At 40.8% G+C, this 17,005-nt stretch overlaps 3 protein-coding genes and 2 long non-coding RNA genes across 5 annotated transcripts; 1 reads left to right on the forward strand and 4 right to left on the reverse strand.

Annotated features, from left to right (window-relative positions):
- The first annotated feature begins 3,081 nt into the window (after positions 1-3,081).
- Positions 3,082-3,881, forward strand: LOC130731763 (uncharacterized). Its single transcript, XM_057583993.1, has 2 exons — positions 3,082-3,102; positions 3,510-3,881. Exons 1-2 carry the CDS (start codon positions 3,082-3,084, stop codon positions 3,879-3,881), a joined length of 393 nt encoding a protein of 130 aa, XP_057439976.1.
- Positions 3,882-4,755: 874 nt separating this feature from the next.
- LOC130731764 (uncharacterized) lies at positions 4,756-6,909 on the reverse strand. The gene is made up of 2 exons (XR_009016815.1): positions 6,446-6,909; positions 4,756-5,046 (listed from the first exon to the last, which is right to left on the reverse strand). It is a non-coding gene; the product is annotated as an uncharacterized LOC130731764 (long non-coding RNA).
- A 255-nt stretch (positions 6,910-7,164) lies between these two features.
- Positions 7,165-7,827, reverse strand: LOC130731890 (uncharacterized). The gene has a single exon (XM_057584071.1). It carries the CDS (start codon positions 7,825-7,827, stop codon positions 7,204-7,206), a length of 624 nt encoding a protein of 207 aa, XP_057440054.1. The 3' UTR covers positions 7,165-7,203.
- Positions 7,828-7,882: 55 nt separating this feature from the next.
- Positions 7,883-11,676, reverse strand: LOC130731915 (uncharacterized). The gene is made up of 3 exons (XM_057584082.1): positions 10,533-11,676; positions 9,139-10,202; positions 7,883-8,071 (listed from the first exon to the last, which is right to left on the reverse strand). The coding sequence occupies exons 1-3, from the start codon at positions 11,674-11,676 to the stop codon at positions 7,883-7,885; spliced, it is 2,397 nt and encodes a 798-aa protein (XP_057440065.1).
- Positions 11,677-12,128: 452 nt separating this feature from the next.
- On the reverse strand, positions 12,129-14,220 carry LOC130731765 (uncharacterized). Its single transcript, XR_009016816.1, has 2 exons — positions 13,819-14,220; positions 12,129-12,419 (listed from the first exon to the last, which is right to left on the reverse strand). It is a non-coding gene; the product is annotated as an uncharacterized LOC130731765 (long non-coding RNA).
- Between the last annotated feature and the right edge of the window lie 2,785 nt (positions 14,221-17,005).

The following is a 17,005-nucleotide window of genomic DNA, read 5'->3' on the forward strand; positions in this document are numbered from 1 at the left end:
TATATATAATTTTGTCACATGTGTTTGCAAAAATCTTTTTATTCATACTCTCCTTATGTTTACATCATACATTCTTTCCATAGAATCTAGAATGGAGAATCCCTCCTCATTCTTCTGCACTCCTGGCGCTGCTCTGACCTATCCTTCTCCAGACGCTCCAGTGCATGCTGGATGTTGTTGAGCCTGTCCTTTAGCTCATCCCTCTCCAGAATCTCTTCTGCAGTCTTGAGCTTCTCTTCCAAACTCTCTTTTTCTTCCAGCAGCTTGAGTTCAAGCCGGATGAGTTCTTGCACCTCCTCCACGAAGGCAAGAAATTCCCTCAAGTCTCTCTTCAACTCTGGACGCAGGTCCTCCTCCAGCAGTGTCCGTGTTAGCTCCGAGATGGTCGTTGTACCCTCTGGATGCCTGATGTTAAGGAACAAGTCCTCCTCGAAGGCCTTCTTCCTCAGCTCTCCTAGTGCTACGATGTATGATGCCATTTTTCTTCTGAAACTTATTCGAGGTGTGATGCTTACCTTTCTCTCCATCGCATTATATAGGGTTCACTTTCTCTCTGAAAGTTAATGCTCCTACAGTTTCTCGAGATTAAATTCTTGGTAACTGATCCTTCTCTTTACTCCCTTGACCGGTGGTAAACGTTCTTCTCTTGCATTAACTCTTCTATTCATTTCGCCTAACTCTGATTCTTGCATCGTTTTCATTTTCTTTAAACTTAGACCTTCTCTAAGGGGGAGTACCCTGTACTTCAAACTAAGTTTTTCACACCCCAAGCTTTTTGCTTATGCCAAAAAGGGGGAGTAAACCCAGTTTTTGATGTGTAAGATGTGTTAGTGTGATTTATTTTTATCTCTTTTGGAGAATTTAAGAGTTCCACCTTTATGATCATAGATGTGTCACTGGGCAAATACAAGGAATACATTTCACTTCTTCTGAAGTGATTCCAAGTTGACTCTGATACCCAAGACTCTGATACCTTGTCCGTGACTCTGATTACTTATGCGCTCTGATTACTCGATTTTCATCTATGTCATAAGTTTTTCACTCTGAACTCTTATATCATTTAGCTCAGAATCTAGACCTTACTAATGTTTTCATCAAGTATTAGATTCAGGGGGAGCTAAGCTCAGAATCAAGCAGTGACTTGAATTCAGAATGAGCAAGATAAACTATTCACATCAGGATAAGTCTTATTCTATATCTCTAAACTCTGAGTGAATTTAGTTTAATGTTTAAGAATTGTTCATCAAAAATCTTAGTTTTGTCATCATCAAAAAGGGGGAGATTGTAAGATCAAGTTTTGATCTAGTAGTACAACTCTATGTTTTGACGATTACATGTTAACCTTTTTGATATGAAAAATTGTGGTACTCTAACGTGTTTCTCTGAGTGTGCTATTTGCAGGCTCTGACCTCAACTCAATCTCACACAAATCAGAAGCACTGTGTATAAAGAGCGACCCAAGCAACGCTTTCGCATTCACCATGTTCAGTATGAACAGTGGAAAAGCTTCAGAAGTTCTGAAGTTATACAAACTCTGATGTGGACTCAGTCACTAAAAGTTCTGAAGATCCAGAAAGTCTGATAACCAAGAAACACTGAAGGCTCAGATATTCTGATGGTGTAGAAGACTCTGAAGATCTAGAAGCTGATTAGTGAAATTCTGTTGTCCAGAAGCTAGATACTCTGAAGGCCATGTTCTTCCCTCTGAGTTCAGAATCAGAAGAAACATTGATCAGAGGATCTGGGCTTTCCCTCTGACTCTAATCAACCGGCTTCACAAGTTCCAATATGAAGTATTCCCCTGATCAGAAGTCTCCTAGGTTTAAAGGTCAAGTCGCTATCCAAGTACAAAAGCAACTGTACCTTCCTGACGACCTACCTAACAGTCTCAGACACAGCAGAAGCTGGATTTTCCAGAACTGCCCTCCAACGGTAGCATTTCCCATGCAACGCTCAACCCTAATCCTTGGAGTATATAAAGAGGCTGAAGACTGAAAGAAACGGCTAGAAGCATTCACATACGCGCAAGACAAACTTAAATTCTTCTAAGCTTTCTTTCATCTGAAATTCATTGAGTTTACTATTAGCTTTTTAGAAGCAAATCTCTTGTAAACAATTCTTTGATAAACAGTTTGTTTAGTTCCTTTAGGAGATCAAGGCTGATCGGATCCTAGAGAAGACTAAGAGAGTGAATCTTAGTGTGAGCTAAGTCAGTGTAATTGTTAGTCACTTGTAGGTTTCAAGTGCAGTTGTAACTCTTACCTGATTAGTGGATTGCCTTCATTCTAAGAAGGAAGAAATCACCTTAACAGGTGGACTGGAGTAGCTTGAGTGATTTATCAAGTGAACCAGGATAAAATCCTTGTGTGCTTTTCTATCTCTTATCTTTAGCACTTAAGTTCTCGAAAGATTTGTCAAAATCTTTAAGGTGGAAGTTTTATACTGAAAACGTTATTCAAACCCCCCCTTTCTACCGTTTTTCATACCTTCACAAACTCCATTATTCTTGTTTGTGCCTCTGAAGCTGTTTAGCATATTACAAGGCAGCAAATAAAATTTAGAAAAAGTGAGTTGGGCAAGTTCATGCCACTAGTGAAAATGTGTCATTCATCGACACAACCCTGAATAGTTAGAATTTAAAATACATGTTTTTTTAGCAGAGGGCCACGTCTTCTCCTAGTCCCAAATGATGTTTTGCCTTGGTACATTTGACTTATTAATTAACGTCAACATAACTTCTTAATTAACGCCAATTTAATGATTTAGGAAATAATATCTAATTTACCCTATACATTAATTTAATGGTATCAGGTGTCTCCAGATCTCTACGGCGATGATCGAACTTATCTTTTCACATTTTGGACGTCGGTACGATATTTTCTTAGTAAAATAATTTTTTAGACATTGGATGTTAACTGAAAGATCACAATGTTTCATTACTTTGAAATTTGGCAGTCGGACAACTCGAAGAAGACTGGATGCTATAATGTATTATGTCAGGGTTTTATTCAGATTGACAAAGAAGTCTACATCGGAGGAGTTATTGACAAAACATCTGTCTACGGTGGACCTCAGTTTGAGATGACGGTTTCTCTATCACAGGTATTGTAAACTCTATTAAATTTATAGTAAAAATGGGTTTAGATTAGTTTAATTTTTTAAAAATATATTTTTTGCTTTTGAGCAAATATTCATCAACATTAAACTACTTACTCTAAGGTCACCGAATGATAGCTCAAGAGGTAAGAGCGGTGACATATGGGTTGGGAAAGGGAGATCCATGGATCAATTCTTGGGGGGTGTAATTTACCTTTTCAATGTACCAAAAAAAACTACTTACTTTAAGGAAGATAAGAAAGACTATACACATTTTTTACAAGATTTATATTGATTCAACTTCAAAATTATTCATTCTTAAATAACTGAAATGACAACTATATTGTTATATTGTGAGATGTGTGAAGGTTGGTGATGATAAATTCATAAAATATGTTTTTTAATGTTTTCAGGACAACATAACAAAAAATTGGTGGGTGATTATCAACGATAAAAACATTGGATATTTTCCAGCAGTTTTATTCTCCAACTTGAATTCAGCTTCTCTATTGGGATGGGGTGGAAAAACAACTACTCCACATGGAACTCCTAGTCCTCCAATGGGATCAGGACAATTTCCTGATGATCACTTTTCTCATGCATGTTATTATAAGCATATTTCATTTCAGGATGAATCTAGAGAACACTACAAACCATATGATTACTTGATACGTACATTCATAGACAAACCTAATTGCTTTGGCGCTAAATATTATGGGGATCAAGAAGGGGAAGTTGAATATTCTCTCCTATTTGGTGGACCTGGTGGTGAATGTGGAGATTGATGAATGTTTTTCTCATGTTTTAATTCATTTTCAAAAATAAATAAAAATAACATTGATATCATTACTGAAAACAACTCTTTTCCTACGTAGATTCAAATGGATTAAAGTTTAGGGATTATCGTGTGGGTTGACTAAAAAACCAATTCAATGACTCCTTAAACAGGCGATTTCTCAAGCAAGATATAATTTGTTCCTCAATGGAGGTTCTGAAGATACTTCAAAAATCTCTTAGATATTACTACTTGTGAGCACCAATTTTTTGCCTCAGTTTTAATTAATTTAGTAGATATTTAGTAAAAATGCTAAAAAGTAGAAAATTGGAAAATGACATAAAAATGGTAAAGTTAAGGAATAAAAAAATATCAAAATAGTTACACCCCAATGAATTTAGAAGTTGTTTAATCTTTTTTGATTAGGGTTAACGTGTTCTTTCTAATCAAAGTGAGATATTTGATCCTTCTCCAAAAGCGCTCACACACATTAATAAATATCTTCACTAACGAAACCAACAAAATTAGCACAATGCACACCATTTTATTATTAATACATATTTTCCAAAAGCACAAAAATGGCACATTAATACATATTTTCAAAAAGTATTGCACAGTGTCATTCTTGCATTTCGTCAGAAATCTTCTGTAACAAATAGCACTGCTGTTGTCTTTGGGAATTGATATTTAGTATGATAAGGAAAACAAGAATGAGAAGTTGCAACCAAATTGTAACGCCCCGATTTCTCGAGTGTTACTCAGTAACTAATTAACCCATTTTCGTAAAGAGTTTTCGTCGATTCACTTATTAATCTTCAATTAATGACAAACCTCTCATTTTACGAAAACTCTTGAAACATAACCTTTCCAAAAACACGCGGAAGTAACCAACATCGTAAAACTTTTTAAATAACCAACTGTAAAGAGTACGAATCAAAGGCCTGAATGAAAATAAAGATTACATCAAAACTTGTTCATTCGAATTTAAGCAATAAAATTGTTTGATACCAACACTTCGGAAACTCTCAACCCCAACAGAAAACAAAAGACTCTCAACCAAAACCCTATTCCTTAGCCTCTTCCTCTTCCTCTGAAGTGTAGTCGTCCTCCGGTATTGGCACGTCACGTTGCATCAACTCCCAAGAATGAGTCATCGCCATTATCTTCACGACCATCTACCCCCCCCAAATAAACACATAGCAAACAAGCAGGGTCAGGTCCAACAAAAAGAATGATAATGACAAAATCAACAACAACATATATAATATAAGTACATTATATGTCTTTTATGGGAAAGAGTCAGTTACTAACGGGATCTCACTTCACACAACCCACCAAAACTTCCATGGCCATAATCACGATCATCCGCAGATGAACAAATCTCGGAGGGGACTCACCGTACAACCCTCAATCATGTGGGGGGACTCACCGTCCGCCAGACTCACCGTCCGTCCACAGAATCACAAGGCGACCGCAGTCAGCCAATCACGTGGGGACTCACCGTACAACCCACAAAACACCCTCGCGTGCAAGGTACCATCGTTCTCATGGTCCATAGTCCTCACCAGACCTATGTCCAATTATTCACATTTACTTGCAAGCGAGTTTATTACACTTTTCTCTTTGTTAAGTCTCTAAAATCAATCCCAGAGTCTTATCATACTCTTTATACAACAACCTTCACAACACAACATTCACGGGTTACAAGGGAATTACGGCTAGGTGAGCGACCCTTGAACCATTAACTCAGAAAATAAATATAATCCACGTAAAGGAACGCAAGAACATTCACTCATGCATAATATATCATCGCAACTTCAACATATTGACAGCATAAACAACTTTCACAAAAATAGAGCCACAGAATGCATCTTTCAACCAAAAATCACGTATGATACCTTTCTAGAAAGCTATTTTAAATATCTACAACTCTCTAGTTACACACTTGTTCATTTGAGTCCCAGAATTAGGTGATATTAGGCCTTAAAGCTAACTGTCCGGAACAGGAAGACAGCAGGTGTGACAGTTACTAAACACGACCCCCAGATCACATTACTAAACCAAAAATTATGATTTTTATATGTCTGGAAAGATATTTCGAAAATATACAACTTTCATTTTAATCACTTTTTCATTTGATGACCATAAACAGGTAAAAAGGGGCTCTGAAGTCCGCTGTCCAGTACAGGAAACTGGCAGCGAAACTCCCATGGCTCTATGGTTTTCAAAAATAATTTTCCTTCCTTCCCCTTTGATCATGGCAATCTTGGTACAGCCCCAACAACCCAAATATCCACTCAAAATTTCAGAACCAAACATTTAGCAAGGATCATGTTATAACAAGTGCAAAATAGCACAAAACTTAACAAATACCATGGCAACTCGCATAAAATCATAGATTCAGATCATAAACAACGTTTGAGGATCATATTCATGGCTTTTCAAGAGAAAAATTCCAGCAAGCAAGCATGTACAGGAAATCATGCAAAAACAGTCCAAAACTCAAGTTGTTTCTCATGGCAATTCATGGCATATTCCCTAAAGAACCTACCCATTCCTAGAACCAGCCCTTACCTTGGGTTCTTGGTCTGAAAAGAAGAAGAGAATGAAGTTTGGAAGAACAATCTCTTGCTGTCCAGGTCTCCTTCACCTTCCTTCTCCTTCGCGAAACCCTCTCTATTCGCGCTCTCTCCCTTGCTCGCGCGCGTGACCGGCGACAATGGTGGTGGCTTGGGCGGCGGCTCCCTTCTCTTCTCTCACACGTTCTCTCTTTGTTTTTCACGTGAAGGTGCTGTAGTGTATCTCTGTTTTCTGATTGTGGAAGAATAGGGTTTCCCCCCTTGGCTAAAATCCCATGCAACCCACAAGTGGGCTAGGGTTTTGTTTTCCACAAGCCCGACCCAAGTCCAACCTTAACCCACCAGTCTAATTACCTAATCAGACCTGAAACTTACTAAAACCTAAGCCCTCAAAGGTAAATTCATAATTAAATTCGGACTTAGAAGAAAAACAATGTAATAATCCCGCTGGCACTGTACAGCCGGAACTACGTTCACTAAAACGGGGATATCTGGAGCTACAGATATCGGATCGACACGAAACCACTTGGAGAATTTTCTAGACTTGAAGGGCTACAACTCTCGTGACGGAAGTTTTCCCAAATGAAGTCGTTAAGACCCTCTAAAAATTCACACAAGTTGACAGTTCTAATCTGCCAGTTATCAAACATAGCCAAAAACTTCAATTTTATTCAAACTTCCATAAAATTGTTCCAAATTGAACTTAGGGCCTTACAATACCACCCCCCTTAAAAATAGTTTCGCCCTCGAAACTTAAGGGTCTACAAACAACTCGGGATGTGATTTCCGCATTTTATCCTCTAATTCCCAAGTCGCATCGCCCGTAGCTTGATTCCATACAACCTTCACTAAGGATACTTCCTTGTTCCTCAAGCGTTTGGTGCTTTTGTCGACGATCTTGATGGGCGGCATTTCCATCGTTAGATCATCCTTCAGCTGAATATCATCAGGTTCAATCACATGGGAATTATCAGCCATATACCTCCGAAGTTGCGACACATGCAGCACATCATGTATGTTGGATAGGAACGGCGGTAAGGCAATCCTATACGCCACGGGTCCAACACGCTCCGTAATCTGGTACGGTCCGATAAACTTTGGAGTAAGCTTCTTTGACTTGATCGCCCTTCCGACACCTGTCATCGGGGTAACCCGCAAGAAGACATGATCTCCAGCTTGAAACTCCAACTCCTTCCTGCGATTGTCAGCATAACTTTTCTGACGACTCTGCGAAACCCTCATCTTCTCTTGGATTCGCTTCACCTCTTCTGTGGTTTTCTGAACTAATTCAGGTCCAACAATCAAGTTCTCCCCATCTTGAAGCCAGCACAAGGGTGTACGGCACCTCCGACCATACAACGCTTCATAAGGGGCCATCCCTATGCTTGCATGAAAGCTGTTGTTGTAAGTGAACTCGATCAATGGCAACATCTCATCCCAGCTGCCTTTGTGATCCAGCACACAAGATCTTAGCAAATCCTCCAAGGATTGGATGGTCCTCTCGGTTTGCCCATCCGTCTGTGGATGATAAGCGGAACTCAATTTCAACCTGGTTCCCAAAGCCCGCTGCAAAGCTTCCCAGAAACGTGAGGTAAACCTCGGGTCTCTGTCCGACACAATGCTAGATGGCACACCGTGCAAGCGTACAATCTCAGCAATGTATATCTCCGCCAACCTCTCTACCTTGTAGTTCAGATTGATTGGCACGAAGTGAGCAGTCTTCGTCAATCGATCAACTACAACCCAAATTGCATCGAACTTCCTTCGTGTAAGCGGCAACGCCGTCACGAAGTCCATGGAAATGCTATCCCATTTCCACTCCGGGACATCCAATGACTGCAACTTTCCTGCTGGTTTCTGATGTTCCACCTTCGCCTTCTGACACGTCAAACATGTCGACACATACTCAGCTACTTGTTTCTTCATCCCAGGCCACCAGAAATGAAGTTTCAAGTCCTGATACATCTTATTCATCCCCGGATGAATACTCATTCTGCTTTTGTGACCTTCATCCAAGATCAGCTTCCTCATTACTGCATCATTGGGTACACAAACTCGTCCCTTACAGCGCAGAATATTGTCGTTCCCAATAGCGAACTCAGACGCTTTTCCTTGTGCCACAAGCTTGCGCCATTCAATCAACCCTTCATCGGTCTCTTGTTTCGACTTTATCTCATCCAAGAGTCCACTAGACACCGACACCATTCCAAAGCTCAGCTTCCCCGGTGCGAGTTCAACATTCAAACTCAGATCACGGAAAGCCTCCAACAATTCTAACTCCTTGACCATCAACGAGGATACATGTATAGCCTTTCGACTCAGAGCATCAGCTACAACATTGGTCTTCCCCGGATGATACTGTAATGAGAACTCATAGTCTTGCAGAAACTCCATCCACCGTCTCTGCCTCATGTTCAGATCCTTCTGATCAAACAAGTACTTCAGACTCTTGTGATCACTATAGATCGTGAACGTACTGCCATACAAGTAATGTCTCCAGATCTTGAGAGCATACACTATAGCAGCCAACTCCAAATCATGCGTAGGGTAATTCTTCTCATGGACTTTCAACTGTCGCGAAGCATAAGCAATCACCCTCTTCTCTTGCATCATCACACAACCCAAACCATTATGCGACGCATCACAGTACACGTCGTATGGTTCTCCCTCCTTTGGCAAAGCTAGTACAGGTGCGGTGGTCAACCGCTTCTTCATTTCTTGGAAGCTAGCCTCACACTTCTCCGTCCACGCAAACGGTTGATCCTTCTTTGTCAAATGAGTCAACGGTGCAGTCAACTTGGCGTAATCCTTCACGAAACGCCGATAGTAGCCAGCAAGCCCAACAAAACTTCTGATATCACTTGCTGTCTTCGGTTGTTCCCATGCCAAAACTGATTCAATTTTGCTGGGGTCCACTGCCACACCTTTGCTAGATATGACATGACCAAGGAACTTCACTTCCTCCATCCAGAACTCACACTTTCCTCCATTAGCATAGAGTTCCTTCTTCCGCAACACCTCTAGCACTTGACGTAAATGCTCCTCATGTTCCTCCTTACTCTTCGAGTAAATTAGAATATCGTCTATGAACACCACCACGAACTTGTCCAAGAATGGCCTGAACACACGGTTCATGTAGTCCATAAAAACTGCGGGTGCATTAGTAACTCCAAATGGCATCACGAGATATTCATAATGTCCATATCGAGTCCTGAATGCCGTCTTCTGAATGTCAGCCTCCTCCACCCGAATCTGGTGATACCCTGATTTCAGATCAATCTTCGAGAAAACAACTGCTCCCCGAAGTTGGTCCATCAAGTCGTCTATCCGAGGCATCGGATAACGATTCTTCACTGTCACCTTGTTTAGTTGTCGGTAATCTACACACAACCTGGACCTCCCGTCCTTCTTCTTTACCAACAACACTGGCGCTCCCCAAGGAGACACACTCGGTCGAATAAATCCCTTTGAAGAGAGATCATCCAACTGTTTTGCCAATTCCATCAATTCCGCTGGTGCCATCCGATACGGCGCCATCGATATCGGTCCCGTGCCGGGCATGATGTCAATGGAGAACTCCGTCCCCCTTACTGGTGGCAATCCGGGCACATCCTCCGGAAAAACATCCACATCGTCTTGCACTATCGAGATGTTCCGTACATCACTATCGTTTCTTGCTTCCGCCACGATAGAGTTCACGAACGCCGGTGAACCCTTCTTCAAATGGTACGAATTCAAATAATCCGTAACGCCTGAATCCGGAAATACCACGGCCTTGTTAGCACAATCCAAAAGAACATGAAATTGCGCCAACCAGTCCATCCCCAGAATCACATCGAGCTCTTTAAGCCCTAAACATATAAGGTTTGCAAGGAACTTCCGATCCTCGTAAACCAACGGACATTGCAAGCATGCCGTGCGCGTAACTAATCGATCTGCGGCAGGGGTCGTCACCACCAAATCGAATGGTAAATCAGCAGTTAGCAATCCTAACTTTTTCACACACTCCTCAGCAATGAATGAGTGTGTAGCACCAGAGTCAAATAACATCATTAAAGAAGTTTCAGCGATAACACACGTACCCTGGATAAGGTCATCAGTCACAGCAGCTTGTTCCCCAGACATTGCAAACACACGACCTGGAGCAGAAGGTCGCTTTCCCCTGGCAGCATTCAGCACTGGCTCGGCCTTAGCAGCATCAGGACAGTCTCTCTCAACATGCCCTGGTTTCTGGCACTTCCAGCACACATACTCCTTCCCACATTCATTTGAATAGTGTCCCTTCTGGTTGCACTTGTAACAGATGACATCGTCCTTAGGAGCACGTACCACATTCCTTCCAGCAAAAGGCACCCTATCAGTAGGGCGTTGGTAAGGTTTCCTCATCGGAGCCTTGCCCCTGTCAAACCTACCAGCTTGTCTCTGTCCCTCAAACCGTCCGGTCGGCCTCTGTCCAGAACGGATCGGACCTCCACTGTCATACTTGCCCCTCTGACGATTCTTCATCGACTCCACTTCACGAGCTTTCTCCACCAATTGTTGGAAGACTCTGATTCCCAATGGCCTCACAGACTCCTCAATGTGATTCCTCAAACCCCTCATGAATCGGTTGCATAGGTACGCTTCATCCACTCGTACTTGGAAAAAGCGAAAGTGTTTGGACAGGGTCTCCAGTCTTGCAGCATATTCCCCCACGGTCATTAGCCCCTGTCTCAGGTTGAGGAATTGATTCTCCATGTCTTCCCTGGCAGTCTCCGGAAAGTACTTCTCCATGAAAGCCCTTTTGAAGGACTCCCATGTGATGGCCACATTGTTGGCAGTCATCAGCTGTTTGGCGCTCCGCCACCAGTACTCAGCGTCACCCTTCAGCATAAAGGTCGCCAGATTTACCTTCTCAACGTCAGGTGTATGGAGAGCCTCAAAGATTTTCTCCATTTCCTGAATCCAAAGATCAGCTTTCTCGGGCTCCACTTCGCCTTGGAACTTAGGTGGTCCATGACGATTGAAATCAGTTCTCATGCGGATCCGGTCCTGTGCCAGCTCCCTCTCAGCCCGTTGTGCCCTTCTGGCATCCTCCTCAGCTCTCCGGGTGTTCTCTTCAGCTTCCCGTTGAAGCTGTGCCGTGGCCTGAGCAGCAGCAGTGGCAGCCTGCTGGGTCATCACCTGAGCCAGCTGGGCCATTGCTTGAGCAAGCTGAGCATTGGTTGGGTCCTGTCTCGGAGGCATGATGGAAATCCTGCTTTGAAATAGAACCACAACTCAATGTCAGTGCCCTCAAATTAACAAAAAAAAAAAAAAAAATATCTAAGTATACAATAAGTAATCTATCCCAAGTATCACGGCAATGATACTATTAAGACAATCACAGCCACGCATACATCTTAGCACACAAGTCTACCCAATCTCACCGCGAAGCTCCAAAAACATCTTTATCAAAAAAAAACAAAACATCAACGAGTTCGGAAACTCGTAAGCCCAAAACCCTTAGTGCTCTGGTTTCTCAACCGGAGCTCTGATACCACAATGTAACGCCCCGATTTCTCGAGTGTTACTCAGTAACTAATTAACCCATTTTCGTAAAGAGTTTTCGTCGATTCACTTATTAATCTTCAATTAATGACAAACCTCTCATTTTACGAAAACTCTTGAAACATAACCTTTCCAAAAACACGCGGAAGTAACCAACATCGTAAAACTTTTTAAATAACCAACTGTAAAGAGTACGAATCAAAGGCCTGAATGAAAATAAAGATTACATCAAAACTTGTTCATTCGAATTTAAGCAATAAAATTGTTTGATACCAACACTTCGGAAACTCTCAACCCCAACAGAAAACAAAAGACTCTCAACCAAAACCCTATTCCTTAGCCTCTTCCTCTTCCTCTGAAGTGTAGTCGTCCTCCGGTATTGGCACGTCACGTAGCATCAACTCCCAAGAATGAGTCATCGCCATTATCTTCACGACCATCTACCCCCCCCAAATAAACACATAGCAAACAAGCAGGGTCAGGTCCAACAAAAAGAATGATAATGACAAAATTAACAACAACATATATAATATAAGTACATTATATGTCTTTTATGGGAAAGAGTCAGTTACTAACGGGATCTCACTTCACACAACCCACCAAAACTTCCATGGCCATAATCACGATCATCCGCAGATGAACAAATCTCGGAGGGGACTCACCGTACAACCCTCAATCATGTGGGGGGACTCACCGTCCGCCAGACTCACCGTCCGTCCACAGAATCACAAGGCGACCGCAGTCAGCCAATCACGTGGGGACTCACCGTACAACCCACAAAACACCCTCGCGTGCAAGGTACCATCGTTCTCATGGTCCATAGTCCTCACCAGACCTATGTCCAATTATTCACATTTACTTGCAAGCGAGTTTATTACACTTTTCTCTTTGTTAAGTCTCTAAAATCAATCCTAGAGTCTTATCATACTCTTTATACAACAACCTTCACAACACAACATTCACGGGTTACAAGGGAATTACGGCTAGGTGAGCGACCCTTGAACCATTAACTCAGAAAATAAATATAATCCACGTAAAGGAACGCAAGAACATTCACTCATGCATAATATATCATCGCAACTTCAACATATTGACAGCAGAAACAACTTTCACAAAAATAGAGCCACAGAATGCATCTTTCAACCAAAAATCACGTATGATACCTTTCTAGAAAGCTATTTTAAATATCTACAACTCTCTAGTTACACACTTGTTCATTTGAGTCCCAGAATTAGGTGATATTAGGCCTTAAAGCTAACTGTCCGGAACAGGAAGACAGCAGGTGTGACAGTTACTAAACACGACCCCCAGATCACATTACTAAACCAAAAATTATGATTTTTATATGTCTGGAAAGATATTTCGAAAATCTACAACTTTCATTTTAATCACGTTTTCATTTGATGACCATAAACAGGTAAAAAGGGGCTCTGAAGCCCGCTGTCCAGTACAGGAAACTGGCAGCGAAACTCCCATGGCTCTATGGTTTTCAAAAATAATTTTCCTTCCTTCCCCTTTGATCATGGCAATCTTGGTACAGCCCCAACAACCCAAATATCCACTCAAAATTTCAGAACCAAACATTTAGCAAGGATCATGTTATAACAAGTGCAAAATAGCACAAAACTTAACAAATACCATGGCAACTCGCATAAAATCATAGATTCAGATCATAAACAACGTTTGAGGATCATATTCATGGCTTTTCAAGAGAAAAATTCCAGCAAGCAAGCATGTACAGGAAATCATGCAAAAACAGTCCAAAACTCAAGTTGTTTCTCATGGCAATTCATGGCATATTCCCTAAAGAACCTACCCATTCCTAGAACCAGCCCTTACCTTGGGTTCTTGGTCTGAAAAGAAGAAGAGAATGAAGTTTGGAAGAACAATCTCTTGCTGTCCAGGTCTCCTTCACCTTCCTTCTCCTTCGCGAAACCCTCTCTATTCGCGCTCTCTCCCTTGCTCGCGCGCGTGACCGGCGACAATGGTGGTGGCTTGGGCGGCGGCTCCCTTCTCTTCTCTCACACGTTCTCTCTTTGTTTTTCACGTGAAGGTGCTGTAGTGTATCTCTGTTTTCTGATTGTGGAAGAATAGGGTTTCCCCCCTTGGCTAAAATCCCATGCAACCCACAAGTGGGCTAGGGTTTTGTTTTCCACAAGCCCGACCCAAGTCCAACCTTAACCCACCAGTCTAATTACCTAATCAGACCTGAAACTTACTAAAACCTAAGCCCTCAAAGGTAAATTCATAATTAAATTCGGACTTAGAAGAAAAACAATGTAATAATCCCGCTGGCACTGTACAGCCGGAACTACGTTCACTAAAACGGGGATATCGGGAGCTACAGATATCGGATCGACACGAAACCACTTGGAGAATTTTCTAGACTTGAAGGGCTACAACTCTCATGAAGGAAGTTTTCCCAAATGAAGTCGTTAAGACCCTCTAAAAATTCACACAAGTTGACAGTTCTAATCTGCCAGTTATCAAACATAGCCAAAAACTTCAATTTTATTCAAACTTCCATAAAATTGTTCCAAATTGAACTTAGGGCCTTACACAAATCCCCAATTTCTAAATCAGGGATCACATTAGTAACGCAACAAATATGAGGACTAACTCGGGTTTTTTTTTTCAAAGGTGATATTTTCGAAAACAAAGGCCCATCATCACCCAAGCAATTGCCCGAGGTGTTCCCAGGTAAGCTGGCCGGGCGCAATGCCTCATTGAAAGCCTTTCTTTCCTTAGACAGAACAACTCGAGTTCTTACTTGAACGCAAATGAGGTTTTTGATAACTTTTCAAACTTTTTAAAAACTTGAATCAATTTATCATTTGGTTTTCAAAACTCGGTTGAGTACTATTATTCAAATACATCGTCCATTATCGCAATAATAATAATAATAATAATAATAATAATAATAATAATAATAATAATAATAATAATAAACCCGAATAATTAGATAAAACCGCTAGCGTAAACAAAATCCAACGGTAAATAAAAAGAAGTCTATCAAATAACGTTCCACTTTTGCAAGTGCTTCAAGCTTCTCGTCGCCTAACCGCAAGCCTCGCCATCGACTCCTTGTCGTCAAGAAAATTCAGACTTTACCACTTAACGGCTCATCAACTAAAGCATTAAGCGCCCACATAGACAAGTAGCAAACATTAAGGGTTAGCTCCAAAATAAAAACAACCAAAACTCGAATTCAAAATCAATATAAGATATCCAATTTTGAATCCAAATCTCTAGACAAGATAACGAATTTTAAATTCATCCTAAGATAACAAGATGATAACAACAAAGTTTCTATCTTTATCACTTAACAACAACTTCATAATCTTGATTTAAAGGATAAAAGATAAACAACTTACCAATAATTCAAATATGTTCATATCACAAAAGCAAAACAAGTGACCCACGACCACCCCAATGCCCAACAACATGTCGTTTTCAATTTCATACGACAAGATCAAATACGACATCTTCAAGAGATATTCAACACTTAAAACACTTAAACCATGTCATAAAACAATAATACAAACAACATGGAAAATTCAAGTAAATAACTAAACGCCATAACACCGACTTCATCTCAAGTACATGCAAGAAAATAGAAAACAGGCAGACGTACACACTAATTAAGAAGCTACCCTTACCTCCTCAAGTTATAGCGCATAAGATGTCAAACCTCGAACTTCGGATAAGAGAAGAAATTGCTAACAATCTACCAAGGGTAAGGGAAGGTTTCAGCCTGTAAGGCCCGAGTTTTTAAGTTCATGTTAAGTGAATAAACTTCTTATTCACGATTAGGGTTGATGTAATGTGAAGGGAAACCTGAACGAAAGTTTATTAAATGAAATATATTTATGAAGGAGAAAGTTCAGGAAAAGTTCAAGGATTTCATTATGATCGATAAAAGTTATAGCACGAACGTTTTACGCTTAAACCTAGGTCAGAAACCCTAGTATATAGCTAATTTTCACTTTTAGGCACGATGGCAGTTAATTCCAAAAATCTTCAGAGAAATGTTAGAACTTCTCTTTTTCCATATATCACGATCGTCTCGAGGCGAAACTCTAGGATCTACGAACGTCCGATTCCAATCATCGGAAGTTTGCCGAAACCGAAACCCTGGTATTTCAAAACCCTAGAATCACCCGACTATGGGGACTTTATCTATTCAGAGCTTCAAATGAATATTCTACACGCGTACACCCATTTCTCTTGATGATTTCAATCTTTCTTCCGAAGGAAGTTTTCTATTCCGACTTTCGATGCAAAAAGCAACTTATCGGGTAAAATAGTTTTATACCGACTATGCTTTAGTTGCAAAAAATACAAAGAGACCTCATCTTAGTTTTGGAATTCTTTCGCCAAAACATATCTATTAATTCACGGAGAATGACGCCGGAAAAATCAGATTCGCGAAACTTTCATTTTCCCGCGAATTTCCACCTTCTATATATAGCCAAGAAATGAGAAAAAACAAATATCTTACCCATTTCTTCCCAAGGAGGCCGCGAGTTTGCTAAGGAGAGGAGGAGAAGAGATTTTGTTCAATCCTTGCTTGATCGTTGATTAATCAGTTGCTGCTTCAAGGTTTCGAGGTATAGTCGCTAATCCTTACCTCTGATCGCTTTTTCCATAGCTTTTTTGTAGAGTTTTCTGAGTGGATAGTTTATGGGTTTTTGCAAAACTATCCTGAATCTTTCATTTCTGATTCTAAACCTCTTCTATATGTGCCCAAGATCACTTCTGCCGGATTAGATTTTCCGTTATGTCGCCGGAATTCCGCCGGAATCAATTTTAGCCTTAAATACCCATTTTTGGAGTTTTTTGTGTTAAGCTTCAACCTTTAGGCTGAAAACTATCGCCTTAGCTTAGTGCTAGTAGGATTAGTTGTCATAAACGTCGTTGGTGACGTCCCTGCAAAATTTTATTTTTGGGATTTCAGTTTTGAAAATCCTAAGTTAAAAATCATGACCAAAATACCCCTGCGACAGTTTTTGATCCGATAATTTTT

The sequence above is a fragment of the Lotus japonicus genome, chromosome 1 (genome assembly GCF_012489685.1).
Source record: "Lotus japonicus ecotype B-129 chromosome 1, LjGifu_v1.2".
Classification (NCBI taxonomy): Eukaryota; Viridiplantae; Streptophyta; class Magnoliopsida; order Fabales; family Fabaceae; genus Lotus; species Lotus japonicus.